At 51.9% G+C, this 12,551-nt stretch overlaps 1 protein-coding gene across 6 annotated transcripts in view; it reads left to right on the top strand.

Moving 5' to 3' along the window:
* LIMK2 (LIM domain kinase 2) overlaps positions 1-12,551 on the top strand; it is a 53,687-nt gene that overhangs the window by 34,886 nt on the left and 6,250 nt on the right. For 5 of the 6 annotated variants that reach the window (XM_057744595.1, XM_057744599.1, XM_057744594.1 and 2 more), the window contains 10 exons: positions 2,472-2,607; positions 3,149-3,258; positions 3,816-4,004; positions 5,726-5,831; positions 6,136-6,332; positions 7,361-7,547; positions 8,373-8,459; positions 9,000-9,131; positions 9,374-9,430; positions 11,989-12,054. In XM_057744595.1, coding sequence (XP_057600578.1) covers positions 2,472-2,607; positions 3,149-3,258; positions 3,816-4,004; positions 5,726-5,831; positions 6,136-6,332; positions 7,361-7,547; positions 8,373-8,459; positions 9,000-9,131; positions 9,374-9,430; positions 11,989-12,054 — 1,267 coding nt within the window. Of the gene's footprint in view, positions 1-576; positions 933-2,471; positions 2,608-3,148; positions 3,259-3,815; positions 4,005-5,725; positions 5,832-6,135; positions 6,333-7,360; positions 7,548-8,372; positions 8,460-8,999; positions 9,132-9,373; positions 9,431-11,988; positions 12,055-12,551 lie in introns of those variants that run through there. The other variant, XM_057744598.1, reaches the window with a different exon arrangement.

Here is a 12,551-nt window from a genome sequence, read left to right as displayed (position 1 = left end):
TTTAGTCTTCATAGTGGCTCTCTGTAGTCGATGCTATTAGTCACATTTTGTCAATGAGGAAAGCTATTGAGAGAAGCTGTCCAAAAGCCTCCCAGCTAATGGCCATAAGTGGCCAATAACATGAGTTTCCATTATCATTGTCAGCTTTAATAGCAGTGAACACTTACTGAGCTCCTACCGCGCTAGGCCTTTTATATAAACTGTCTATACTTTACTTTTTATTTTTAAAAATTTTTTTGGCCCCACCACACAGCTTGTAGGATCCTAGTTCCCTGACCAGGGATTGAACCCCTACCCCTTGCAGTGGAAGCACAGAGCCCTAACCACTGGACCTCCAAGGACTTCCCAAACTGCCTATACTTTAATACATTTTATTAATTATAAAATTAATTGTAAATGCAATAATAAATAATAGATGCCAATAAACAATACATATATTAGAAATATATATTACTGTATAATAAATACACAATATAATAATTATATGATAATATATAATAATATAGTAATAGGTATATAAATATAATGAATAATTATAAATAATAAATATTTTATTTTCACAGTAGTCTATTTTACAGATAAGGAAGCTGGGTCACAGAACCAAAGTAACTTGCCCAAGATGACATAACTAGTAAGCAGCAGGGTCAAGATTGAAACCAGGAGGCAGCTCCACCCTGCCTCTCCGAAAGCAAGGATGTGGCCAATGTGGGTGGTGCGAGGCCTCGACGACAAGAACAGAGAGTCTGTTAACTAGGGTGAAAGAGGTGGAATGGGCTTATCAGGCTGAGGGGCTCTTAGCCCTGGGTGCCGGGATCAGACGTGAGGACAAGCATGTCTGTGCAGATGTGGCCGGAGAAAACACCGCCGGCCTGACGGAGGGAGAAGCGTCACAGCCCAGTGACTGGAGGAGAAAGGAGCCCTGGGGCTAACAGGCACGTATTGCACAGTGCCGATGGGATTTTAGTCCCCACTCCCTGCCAGTATTTTACTTTGAAATTTTTTTTTTAAGAAAGCTATAGTTTTTTGGGTTTCTTTTAAGACTTTTTTTGATGTGAACCATTTTTAAAGCCTTTATTGAATTTGTTACAATACTGCTTCTGTTTTATGTTTTGGTTTTTTGGCCTCGAGGCATATGGGATTTTAGCTCCCCTTACCAGGTATCAAACCCACACCTCCTGCATTGGAAGGTGAAGTCTTACCACTGGACTGCCAGGGAAATCCTGAAAATTTTCAAATATGTAGAAAAGTTGAAAGAATAGTTCAAAGAATACTCATGTATCCTTCACCTAGATTCATCATTTAACTTTAAGCCACTTTATCTTTGTACACATGTATATACACACACACACACACACACACAATGTTTTATTTATTTTTACTGGACTATTTAAAAGTAAGTTTCAGGTATCCTGACTTTCCCCTTAATTATTACTTTACTATTTTTCTTCTACAAATTCTTCTGTATTACCAGAGTGTCCTTATCACATCTAAGAAAATTGACAGTAATTTTACACTATAATCTAATATATAGCCCAAATTCAGATTTCCTCAATTGTTCCAGAAATGTCAGTCTTGTCTGTTTTCTTTTTCAATCCAGATTGAAATCCAAGGTTTAGGTATTGCATTTGTTTTCTCTGTCTCTAGGCCTTTTTAATCCCTGTGTCTTAACTTTTTGGAAGAGTAAAGACCAGTTGTCTTATAAAATAACCTCCCCTTTCTGGATTTGCCTGAGTGTTTCTTTATGCTTAACATATTTTTCTCAAGAATGCTACATCATAAACAATTATATATAGGATGGATGACAGCAGGGTCCTACTGTGTAGCACAGGGAACTATATTCAGTCTCCTGGGATAAGCCATAATGGAAAAGACGATTTTTAAAAAAAAAGAATGTCTATGTGTGTATAACTGAGTCACATTGCTGTACTGCAGAGATTGGCACAACATTGTAAATCAACTACACATCAATTTAAAAAAATTAAAAAAATAAAAGAATGCTACATCAGTAATGCTATTGGTGCTGCGTGGGTGTTGAAGAGTGAAGGTCATTGGGCTTATTTGGTTCATCGAGATACCTGTCTAGACCAGAGGTTCCTAACAGGGGCTGTGAGTAAGCTTCAACCCTTGATACACGTGTACCCCATACATAAATCATATGCACATTTTCCTCCTGTGTGCATATTTCTGGGAGAGGCTTCTTGGCTCTTATCAGATTCGCCAAGGGCTTCAAGACCCAGAAAGGTTGAGGTTTGCCAGTGGAGGCAGGTGATAACAGAGCTAGTTTCTGGGGTCCTGTTCACTCTGACTGGCTTCCTTTGGGAAGACAGCAGCAAGCTGTAGCTTTCCCCTGTCCTGGCTCGGGATCAAAGAGAGGTCCCTGCAGTTTGTTGTTAGACCTGGGAGCCCAGGGCGGCCGGTGTAGCCTGGTTCCAAGGATCCAGGAGAGTTTCTGTTCTCGTCTTGCCTTTCAGGTGTTCTGAATGCCAGGATTCGCTCACCAACTGGTACTACGAGAAGGATGGGAAGCTCTACTGCCACAAGGACTACTGGGGGAAGTTTGGGGAGTTCTGCCACGGGTGCTCTCTGCTGATGACAGGGCCTGTCATGGTGAGTGGGTCCCTCCATCTCTGTCCCTCTCAGTCATCAGAGGCCATTGACAGTGCCTCCAGTTCCCCATGGCCATTCACCTTCTGGTCTGCCCATCAGTTGAAGCCTCTCCCTTTATTTACTCAGTCATTTAACAGATTTTTTTTATAGTACCTATTAAGTGCCAGGTCAGATCCTTCCCTCAAAGACTTAATAGTTCAGTGTTGGGGTGGGTGAATAGGCAGGCAGGAAGGAGACACAGTACGATGGGATGAGGGCCTGAAAGGAGAGCATGAGCCCTTCTAGTGGGGATGATTGCTTCTGGGGACCTGTTTTCATGGCTGAGACCACAAGAGTTTTTTGCAGTCTCAGAAGTGACAGGGAGGCACCCAACAGACCCTTTCTCTGCAAGCATGAGGGCGGGAGGTGCAAAGGTAGATGATGACTGGGGTCTGTAGATCCTTGACGGGAGGTCCCTCACCCACCCCTACCTTCACTCCAGCAGCAGTGACAACTTCCTTCCTTCCCACGTCTGTCTACCCTTTTCCCCACCTGCTCACAGGTGGCTGGGGAGTTCAAGTACCACCCTGAATGCTTTGCCTGTATGAGCTGCAAGGTGATCATTGAGGATGGGGACGCATACGCCCTGGTGCAGCATGCCACCCTCTACTGGTAAGGTGGTGGCCCCGTGTCCATCCTTCCCTGAAGGAGTGGCCGAGGCGGGGGCAAGTGGCAGTGTGAGTTGGGTAGGAAGATCACTGGGGTATCTGCACACTGGATTCCTGTCATAGCGATGCTCTTAACCAGCTCGGAAGACTGTGAGCAAGACAGTTAATGTCTCTGCCCTCTGTCCTTACCTACGGGGAGGATAACCACACTCCCTGCAGTCCTCCCAGAGGAAGAGAGCCTGGGAAGGTGCTCTCGGAGAAGGATCCCAGAACATTAAAGGCAGAGGCCCCTTAGAACCCACTCAGTCCAGCTGCCTCTGTCAGCTAAAAAGTCAGGCTGAGGCCCAGTTCTTACCTTGAGTCAGAGGCAGAGCAAAGAGAATGCAGGCCATCTCTCCCCAGGTCCCAGCCCACCCCAGAGAACTCAGGATGCTCATTCTTGCCAGCTGGAACCGGGCAAGGGCGGTGGACGTGGGGTTCTGGATACTGTTGCTTGAAGCCACGTGGGGGCTTCCAGGTGGGGCTCCAGGATCTCAGCCCTCTTTCTGCTCCTCCCCGCAGTGGGAAGTGCCACAACGAGGTAGTGCTGGCACCCATGTTTGAGAGGCTGTCCACGGAGTCTGTCCAGGACCAGCTGCCCTACTCCGTCACACACATCTCCTTGCCAGCCACCACCGAGGGCAGGCGGGGCTTCTCCGTGTCCGTGGAGAGTGTCTGCTCCAACTATGCCACCACCGTGCAAGTGAAAGAGTGAGTGTCTGGGGCAGGGGTTCTTGAGCAGAGCCCACAGAAGGGCCTTGAGGGGCTCGGAACCCCAGCGTCTTAGCAGAGCTCCCGACATCCTCATCTGGTCTCTTCCTCCTGGGCTCACTGGGCTGTCACCACACCTGAGCCTTGGCACTTACTCTTCCCACCTAGGCTGCTCCCTGCCAGGTACTTAATGCCAGAATCGCTCACCTTTCAGGAGTCAAGTTTCAGATCGTGTTTGCTCTTTGACGTTGTCTGGCTTGGTTATGTTTATCATCTGTCCTCCTCACGTTCCTCCTGGAACTTAGTCTTTTTTTTTTTCTTCTTCTTCATGTTTAAGAACTTTTATTGAGATACAGTTAACAGACAATAAACTGCATATATTTAGAGTGTACAATTTGGTATCCCAATCTCCCAGTTCAATCCCCCCCCAATCCTCCCCACTTTCCCCACTTGGTGTCCATATGTTTGTTCTCTACGTCTGTGTCTCTATTTCTGCCTTGCAAACTGGTTGATTTGTACCATTTTTCTATATTCCGCATGTGTGTTAATATACAATATTTGTTTTTCTCTTTCTGACTCACTTCACTCTGTATGACAGTCTCTAGGTCCATCCACGCCTCTACAAATGTTCCAGTTTCATTGCTTTTTACAGCTGAGTAATATTCCATTGTATATATGTACCACATCTTTTTTATCCATTCATCTGTTGATGGACATTTAGGTTGCTACCATGTCCTGGCTATTGTAAATACTGCTGCAGTGAACATTGGGGTGCATGCGTCTTTTTGAATGATGGTTTTCTCTGGGTATATGCCCAGCAGTGGGATTGCTGGGTCATAGGGTAACTCTGTTTTTAGTGGAACTTAGTCTTGTTCAACCCTGCATGCCCAGGCCCTGGAACAGTGCCCAGCACATAGTCGGTGTGCATGGATTATTATTTGGTTGGTTGAGTGAGTGAATGGAGGAAGGAGGAGAAAGGTTAGGACTCCATCCTAGGTCCAGGCTAGCAACCAGCTAAAGAAAGAGTCTGTCCATCTAATACTGGTAATGAGGCACTGCGGCCGCCAACCCTGCAGATGGTGATCATACACTTTCTGTGTTATGGGCACTGGTTGCTCACAGCAGAGAGGCAGGTCCTGGGGTTTGGAAAGTGAGGTGAGGTCTGCTCTAAACCACCTGGAACAGTGTTCAGGGCCAAGGAGAGGGTGTGGATTGGCTGGTTGGGGGTAGCCAGAGTGGGGCTGTTAAGTCAAGGAGGACCTGAATTAAAAAGACTCAGCAGGTCTCTTGAGGGATTTAAGCAACAAGGTGACATGATCAGGTGAGTGTTTTAGAAGGATGGCTGCTGGGGAAGTGGGATGGGAGGGGAACAGGCCTAGAGGTGCAGAGACCAGTTAGGAGGCTGATGCAAGATCCAGGCGAGGGATGTTGGTAACTATGATGATGGAGGATCCTTCAGGATGGTGAGAGTTGGAGGGCAGTGCGGGAACCCCAGATGGGGAGGGTGCCGTCCAAGTTTCTGGCTTAGGCCTCTGGGTGAGTGGGGGTGCCCTTCACTGAGACGGGGCACCCTGTGAAAGGTGTGGCCTTTCCCTGCGAGTGGCCTGGGCTTTGGCAGCCAGTAGGGGCCTGGGGCCTGGTGAGACTTCCCTGTGTAAGTGAAATTGGTCAGACACTTTTTAAAGATGCCTTCGCCCTGCCTCAACTCTTGTCTGGCCCAGAGTCAACCGGATGCACATCAGTCCCAACAACCGCAACGCCATCCACCCCGGGGACCGCATCCTGGAGATCAATGGGACCCCCGTCCGCACACTCCGAGTGGAGGAGGTACAGTGTGTCCTGTTGGGGGGGTGGGACATGGAACAGACCCTCTGGAAGATCAGGCCATGGCCTTTAACCTTTCCCCACCCCCAGTCCACCTCTTTATCTTGCCACTGAGCCTGTGACCACTGATGACTTCTTGTCCCAGCCTGGCACATTCTTAGGGCAGCAGGGATGGCTGTCAGGCCGAGGGCACTGTGTGGCTCGTGGCAGCTGGAGGCCACACTGGGCCTGGGTCATCTGGGCTGATGGTGGATGGCCTGCGATGGGACAGCCTGTGGAGCCAGCCTCACACTGCTCTTGGCCACAGGTAGAAGATGCAATTAGCCAGACGAGCCAGACGCTTCAGCTCTTGATTGAACATGACCCCGTCTCCCAGCGCCTGGACCAGCTGCGGCTGGATGCACGGCTCTCGCCCCACACTCAGAATGACAGACACGCGCACACCCTCAGCCCCCTGGACACCAAGGAGAATCTGGAAGGGACGCTGAGGAGACGCTCCCTGAGGTGCCACCTCCCGCCCCTGGCTCTGTGCTGTCCCGTGCCCAGCCCTCAGACAAGGTGGAGCTTGCTCCCAGGGGCCGGCAGAGTTAGGGAGGGAACCAGCCTCCAGGGACGGGCTATGAGGATTGTGCTGACCCAGCTCCCCCCGGGGATCACAGTTCACAGCCAGGGCCTGTGCGTGATCTGATCCGGCTGTCTGCCAGGTTTCCCTAGAAACCGGAGGGTCAGGCTCTGTCCACAGAACTCCCGAGCTGGACAGGAGGCAGCAGTGCTGGACCCCGAAGGATAGCATTGCCTGTGGGGGAAGCGTGGGGCTCAGAGGCTGGAGAAGGGGCACAGGTAGGGTTAATAAGTGTAAGTAAGGATGTTGACAACAAGAAAGCAAGAGATGCATGCAAGCTGTTTTAGGTTTTCAAGAAGGGACAGGGAATTCCCTGGCAGTCCTGTGGTTAGGACTCCACGCTGCCACTGCTGAGGACCTGGGTTCGATCCCTGGTGGGGGAACTGAGATCCCACAAGCCATGCGGCGTGGCCAAAAAAAAAAAGTCATAAACATATAAACATAGTGGCTTTATTGCTCTAAAAATCAGACACGCTTATTATTTTAAAATTCGAGAAATGCAGACAGGTACTACAAAGATGTGCAAAATATTCGAAATCCCATCTGCTCATGTTTTGGGTGGTACTAGGCTGTCACTCGAAGCCAGTCCGGGCCTTAAATCAGGCAGACATAGAAGGCGGTGGGTTTCCGTCGACCGTGCTGTCAGTTAATAGAATCTAGTCCGTCATTCCGGGTGAGAGGTACTCAGGGTTCCCGATTTGAGTGATTTTACCATGCTTAAATAGACTACGGATGTCTGCAGCCCCCGGACGACACATCTGTCTGATGCTAGAGTCCCCCTCCCCTATCACAGCACCCTAACTACAGACATGGGAGTGGACAGGGTGGTCCTGAGGTTCCTGCCTCCAGGCTTTCCTGGCGGGTCTCTGAGGACTGCCCTGTCCCTACCCTCATCCTTCCTCATCCTCAGGCGCAGTAACAGCATCTCCAAGTCCCCTGGCCCCAGCTCCCCAAAGGAGCCCCTCCTGCTCAGCCGTGATATCAGCCGCTCAGAATCCCTCCGCTGTTCCAGCAGCTACTCGCAGCAGATTTTCCGGCCGTGTGACCTGATCCACGGGGAGGTCCTGGGGAAGGGCTTCTTTGGGCAGGCCATCAAGGTGAGCACAGCTGCACTGCCCCTCTGCCCCCCAGCCCTCTCACCTTCTTGTGGGGATTCCTCATCACGTGGCCTCCCCGACGCCCTGCAGGACACCAGGCCTCCCTCCTGGCTGGAGGTGTTGGTGTGAGGGCTGCACCCCTGTCCTCCCAGGCCACCTAAGGGCAGCACTGCTGTTGAAGTGAGCTCGGTGGACCTGGAGCCCCGGGGTGGGGACGAGCTAGCTCTTGGCCCTCCCGCCTCCAGTCAGTGGGTGTTTTTAGGTGCCCAGAGGCCTCAGTGCTGGGAGTGGCTCCTGCCTCCCTGCTGAACAGTCTTGGGGACTAACCTCTCTCTCTTTCTCTCCTCCTCCTCCTCCTCTGCTGAGAGCTGGGAGGGGGGGTCAGGTAAGCCATGTGTCTCAGCCTTTGGGGCAGTGGGGCTGGGGAGCTCACTCCCGACCCACCCAGCTCCCTGGTGCATGTCTGTGGCACTGACCCTCCTGCCCCCAGACTCCTGTTCCCCCAAGGGCCACGCTCCTGCGTCAGATGACCAGAGCCCCCGCTTGGCTTGCCAGCATCCCCCCCGCCTCCTCCCACACATCCCTGTTCTGGATTCTCGCCTCTCCTCTGTGCATGCCCAGCTCTCCAGGGAGGAGGGCATGTTCCCCTCCGAGTCCCCGGGGGCCCGTGCTGTGTGTTCCGCACATGAGCTCTGTCAGTCTGATCTGGCCAGTTAGTTCAGTATGTCCTCCAGGGGAGATGGGATGGCGAGTTACATAGATTTTCACACAGTTCCCCAGAATCGCCTCTGGTCTCCGCACCAACAACAGTCACCCTCCTTTTAGGTGACACACAAAGCCACAGGCAAAGTGATGGTCATGAAGGAGTTGATTCGGTGTGACGAGGAGACACAGAAGACTTTTCTGACTGAGGTAAGAAGGGGTAGGGCTGGGAGTTTGGTGTCACTGTTGGAAGTTGTTACTAAATAATGATTTCAGTCCTGGGTCTCGGCACCAACAGGAGAAAAAAAAAGATTTCAAGAGGAAGCTTAGTTTGGAGTCACTTTCTTAAGGCAGGAAAGATCACTAGAGGAAAGTCCCTGCCCCCTGTTGGTTCCAAGGTGCTCGTGGAGTATGGGGTGATGGATGTGAACACAGACCAGTTCAGTGCAGCTCGACGCTGTGACGCCACCTGAGTGCCCTGCGGGGGCGCCTGGCACCTCAAGTGTTGACAGAGTTCTCCCCACCTCTCCCCGTGCATTGCTCCGCTGGGTGCTGCCCTCCATGGTGAGGCTTCGCTCTTGGGCCCTCCCACCTACAGTTCCCCCGATGCAGCTCCTAGAAAGGCAGGGTCCGCAGGGTGAGGCCTGGGCGGGCATCCCCATCTCCTCCCCATCACGTGAGATAGGAGGTGGGAGATGCAGGTTGCATCTGTCAGGTGAGGAAGAAATCACCTGGCCTCCCCTCCCACAGGTGAAGGTGATGCGCAGCCTAGACCACCCCAACGTGCTCAAGTTCATTGGTGTGCTGTATAAGGACAAGAAGCTGAACCTGCTGACGGAGTACATCGAGGGGGGCACACTGAAGGACTTCCTGCGCAGCGTGGTGAGCACACCACCCCAAGTCCCCGAGAGCCTTGGTGGGTTGTCAGTGGGAGACACGTGTCACCACTACTCTGGAACCATTATGGCCAGAGAGGCTCACTGCTTTGCCTGCAGAGGGCCATGCTGGGCAGAACTGGGTACAGGCAGGGAGGGTTTGCTGGCAGGTCATGTTGACCCAGGGGGCCTGGACCACAAGTAGAACAAGGCTCAGTAGCGTCTGATGGGCGTTCCTCCATCTTGCAGGACCCGTTCCCCTGGCAACAGAAGGTCAGGTTTGCCAAAGGCATCGCCTCTGGAATGGTGAGTCCTGCCAAGAGCCCTGCCAGCAGAGCCGGGGGTATTGGGAGTGGGGGGTTGGGGGAGGTTCAGGGATTGCAGGCAGGCCCTAGAAGGCAGAGACCCTGTCCTGGGCAGCCTGCGTGGGCTGGGTCCTTCAGCATCTGTTCATTGAGCTTCTCTCTGTGCCCGTGAAATTGCCCCCAGCTGGCTGTTCTCAGCTCCCAGCCCTACTCTCAGAATTCCAAATCTTCAAGGGCCAACAGGGCATGGGCAAGGCGAACTGGAGAGGCACACTAGCATGAGATGGCCTTTCCCTGCTGTCGTATGGGCGTCCAGGTGCTGAGGGCCCTTGGAGCAAGCTGACAACCTCACTGCCCAGGAAATCAGAGAAATGGGACTTGTGTTTTAGTTGAGCCTTGAAGGCTGGGTCAGAATTGAATGAAAGTTCCTCTCGGCAGAGAGGCCCCAAGGTGGGGGTGATGAGAGCAGCAAACACCTGGGAGGAGAGAAGAGGACATAGTCTGTTTTATCTGGGAAAGAATGATGCCAGTCATAGTGATGGGGACAGTGACAACTGCCACGTGCTTTCTCCAAGCTGGGCACTGAGCTGGGGGACTAGTACTCCTCACGACAACCCTGGTTCCAGATGAGAAGCTGAGCTACACAGGGACAGAGCTAGGAGCTTGGGCCAGTCGGTCTGACCCCCAAGCCTGAGGTTTTAATCCCTGCTTCTCTATGCGGGGTCCATGAAGACAGTATTAGACGGGGGCAGACGTTAAGATCCCTGCATTTAACTCCATTTAGGAAACCAAGAAGACACATATAAAAGATTTTTAAATAAGAAAGTTTGGTGACCAGAGCTGTGCTACTTTGAAGATAACTCTGGTGTGGTCAGTAGGTTGGCAGGGAGTTGGGAGAACTCGGGGCAGGGAGACCTGGGTTGGGGGTCATGAAACATTTCAGGTTTCCGAATTATGGTGGGGCTGTGGGGCTAGGAGACTGGGAGGCACGGTGGAGTCAGAATGGCGACTGGTTGGCAGTGAGTGAACAGGGGTGGGGGGAGGAGGGGTTGGGGTGCCTTGAGGTGCCTAAAAGAATGGTGGTGTCTTTTATCAGACTGGGGGTGGAATGATGGTCGGGAAACTGGTTTGGGAAGAGCTAGGATAGGTGTCTGCTGAGGCTGCTGTGCGGGTGGTTCGTGGGGGTCAGCAGTGAAGAGAAGGTGCTTTGAGAGGGGCTGACATTGAGGAGGCCAGAAGGAAAAGGCAGGCGTCTCGGGGGCAGGCGGCACAGGAGAGGCGTGGGCAGCCTCGGAGGAAGGGTGGCAGGCAGGTCAGGAAGAGCTCCCTGGATGTGTGAGCAGCTCCAGGAGCCCAGGGGATGGAAGCAGCGCTGCAGGGGCTGCGGAGGAGGGTGGCGCCTTCCACTCTTGCCGGGGAAGGGAAGGGAAGGAAAAGGAAGTGGCTCCAGGGTGACAAGAGCCTGGAGGGGGGAAATAGCAAACAGAGACTAGCATGGAAACATTTGGGTAGGAAGAGGGAGAGGTCAGAGTGAGAGTGCCAAGATAAAGATGTGGTGCATGCGTACAGTGGAACATTACTCAGCCATAAAAAAAGGATGACATAATGCCATTTGCAGCAACATGGATAGACTTAGAGATTGTCATAGTGAAGTAAGTCAGACACAGAAAGACAAATGTCATATGATATCACTTATATGTGGAGTCTGAAAAAAAAGGGTACACAATGAACTTATTTACAAAATAGAAGTAGAGTCATGGATGTAGAAAATAAACTTACGGTTACTAGGGGATGAGGGAGGAAGGGATAAATTGGGAGATTGGGACTGACATATACACACTACTATGTATAAAATGGATAACTAATAAGGACTGACTACAGCACAGGGAACTCCACTCAGTACTCTGCAATGGCCTATATGGGAAAAGAATCTTTAAAAAAAGAGTGAATATATGTATATATATAACTGATTCACTTTGCAAACACAACATTGTAAATCAACTGTGTTCCAAAAAAAATTAAATTTTTAAGAAAAAGTGAGAATGTGGACTCCTGACCGCTAGACCACAGGGAGCATCTCAGTGTGGACAGAGAGCAAGGAGGGTGCCAAGTCTCAGGCGAGGGGGATGTCGGGAGCACAGAGCCAGCTGGGCCAGGAGGAGGCCACTTGCCCTCTCACAGCAGGAAGGATCCAGGGTGGCTGAAGCCAGAGACTGGGGTGAGGGTGGGGGTGTGGGGGGCAGGAGCAGTACACCCAGCTGGGGGATCTAAGTAAAAGGGACAGAGGGGATGGGGACTTGCAAGGGCCAGGGCCCAGTGGAGTCGGAGACTTGAGGAGAGAGCAGCGGCTGGGCTGGGGTCTGTGAACAGAGGGTGGGCAGGAGAGGGCAGCAGGGAAACGGGAAGCCCAGGCAGCCTTTGGCTTTCCAGTGGTGTTGGGACAGGGGAGTGTGGGTGGGGATGGCCAGGGAGAAGAGCGGGTTCTGTGACAACCCAGTTTCGGAGTCCACGTGTGGTTGATTGACTCGCCATTGGCCTCAGCTCATACTTCTGTTCCAGGCCTATTTGCATTCCATGTGTATCATCCACCGGGATCTGAACTCGCACAACTGCCTCATCAAGCTGGTATGTCCCACTGCTTTGGGCCTCCCCAGGGTGGCCCTCCAGGCCTCCTTGTCACCAGCAAGACTCACTGTCCCCTGTTGCTTTAGACCAGAGATACCACCTAGGGCTCCTGTCCTGCTCCCCCACTCCCTCCAATGCCGTGACACGTGCAGACGCATCCCACCTCCTCCTAGCAGCAGCCTTTGAAATCCTTTGGTTGGAAGGGACTTGAGAAGTTCCTTAACTGTATACAGAGCCCTGTCGCTTTTCCTGGTTTTGCCCCGTGATGGTAAAAGCAACTCACCGAGGACCCCATTTTACAGCTGTGGCACCTGGAGCCTCAGCCTGGGCCACAGAGCTAATAAGTTCACAGCAACTGGTTTGGGGCTAGCCTCCCTCCCCCTGGCCGGTCAGCCCTGGTTGTTACAGTGTTCCTCCTCCTGTTGACTTGCAGTGTGGCTTCCTGGGTGTCCACTCACTGGCCCTGGCTCTGCCCTCTGGGCTTGCACTCAACAGGC

This window comes from Hippopotamus amphibius, chromosome 8 (genome assembly GCF_030028045.1).
Source record: "Hippopotamus amphibius kiboko isolate mHipAmp2 chromosome 8, mHipAmp2.hap2, whole genome shotgun sequence".
Lineage (NCBI taxonomy): Eukaryota > Metazoa > Chordata > Mammalia > Artiodactyla > Hippopotamidae > Hippopotamus > Hippopotamus amphibius.
Note: the sequence above shows the minus strand (reverse complement) of the source record. Positions and strands in the feature narration are given on the sequence as shown.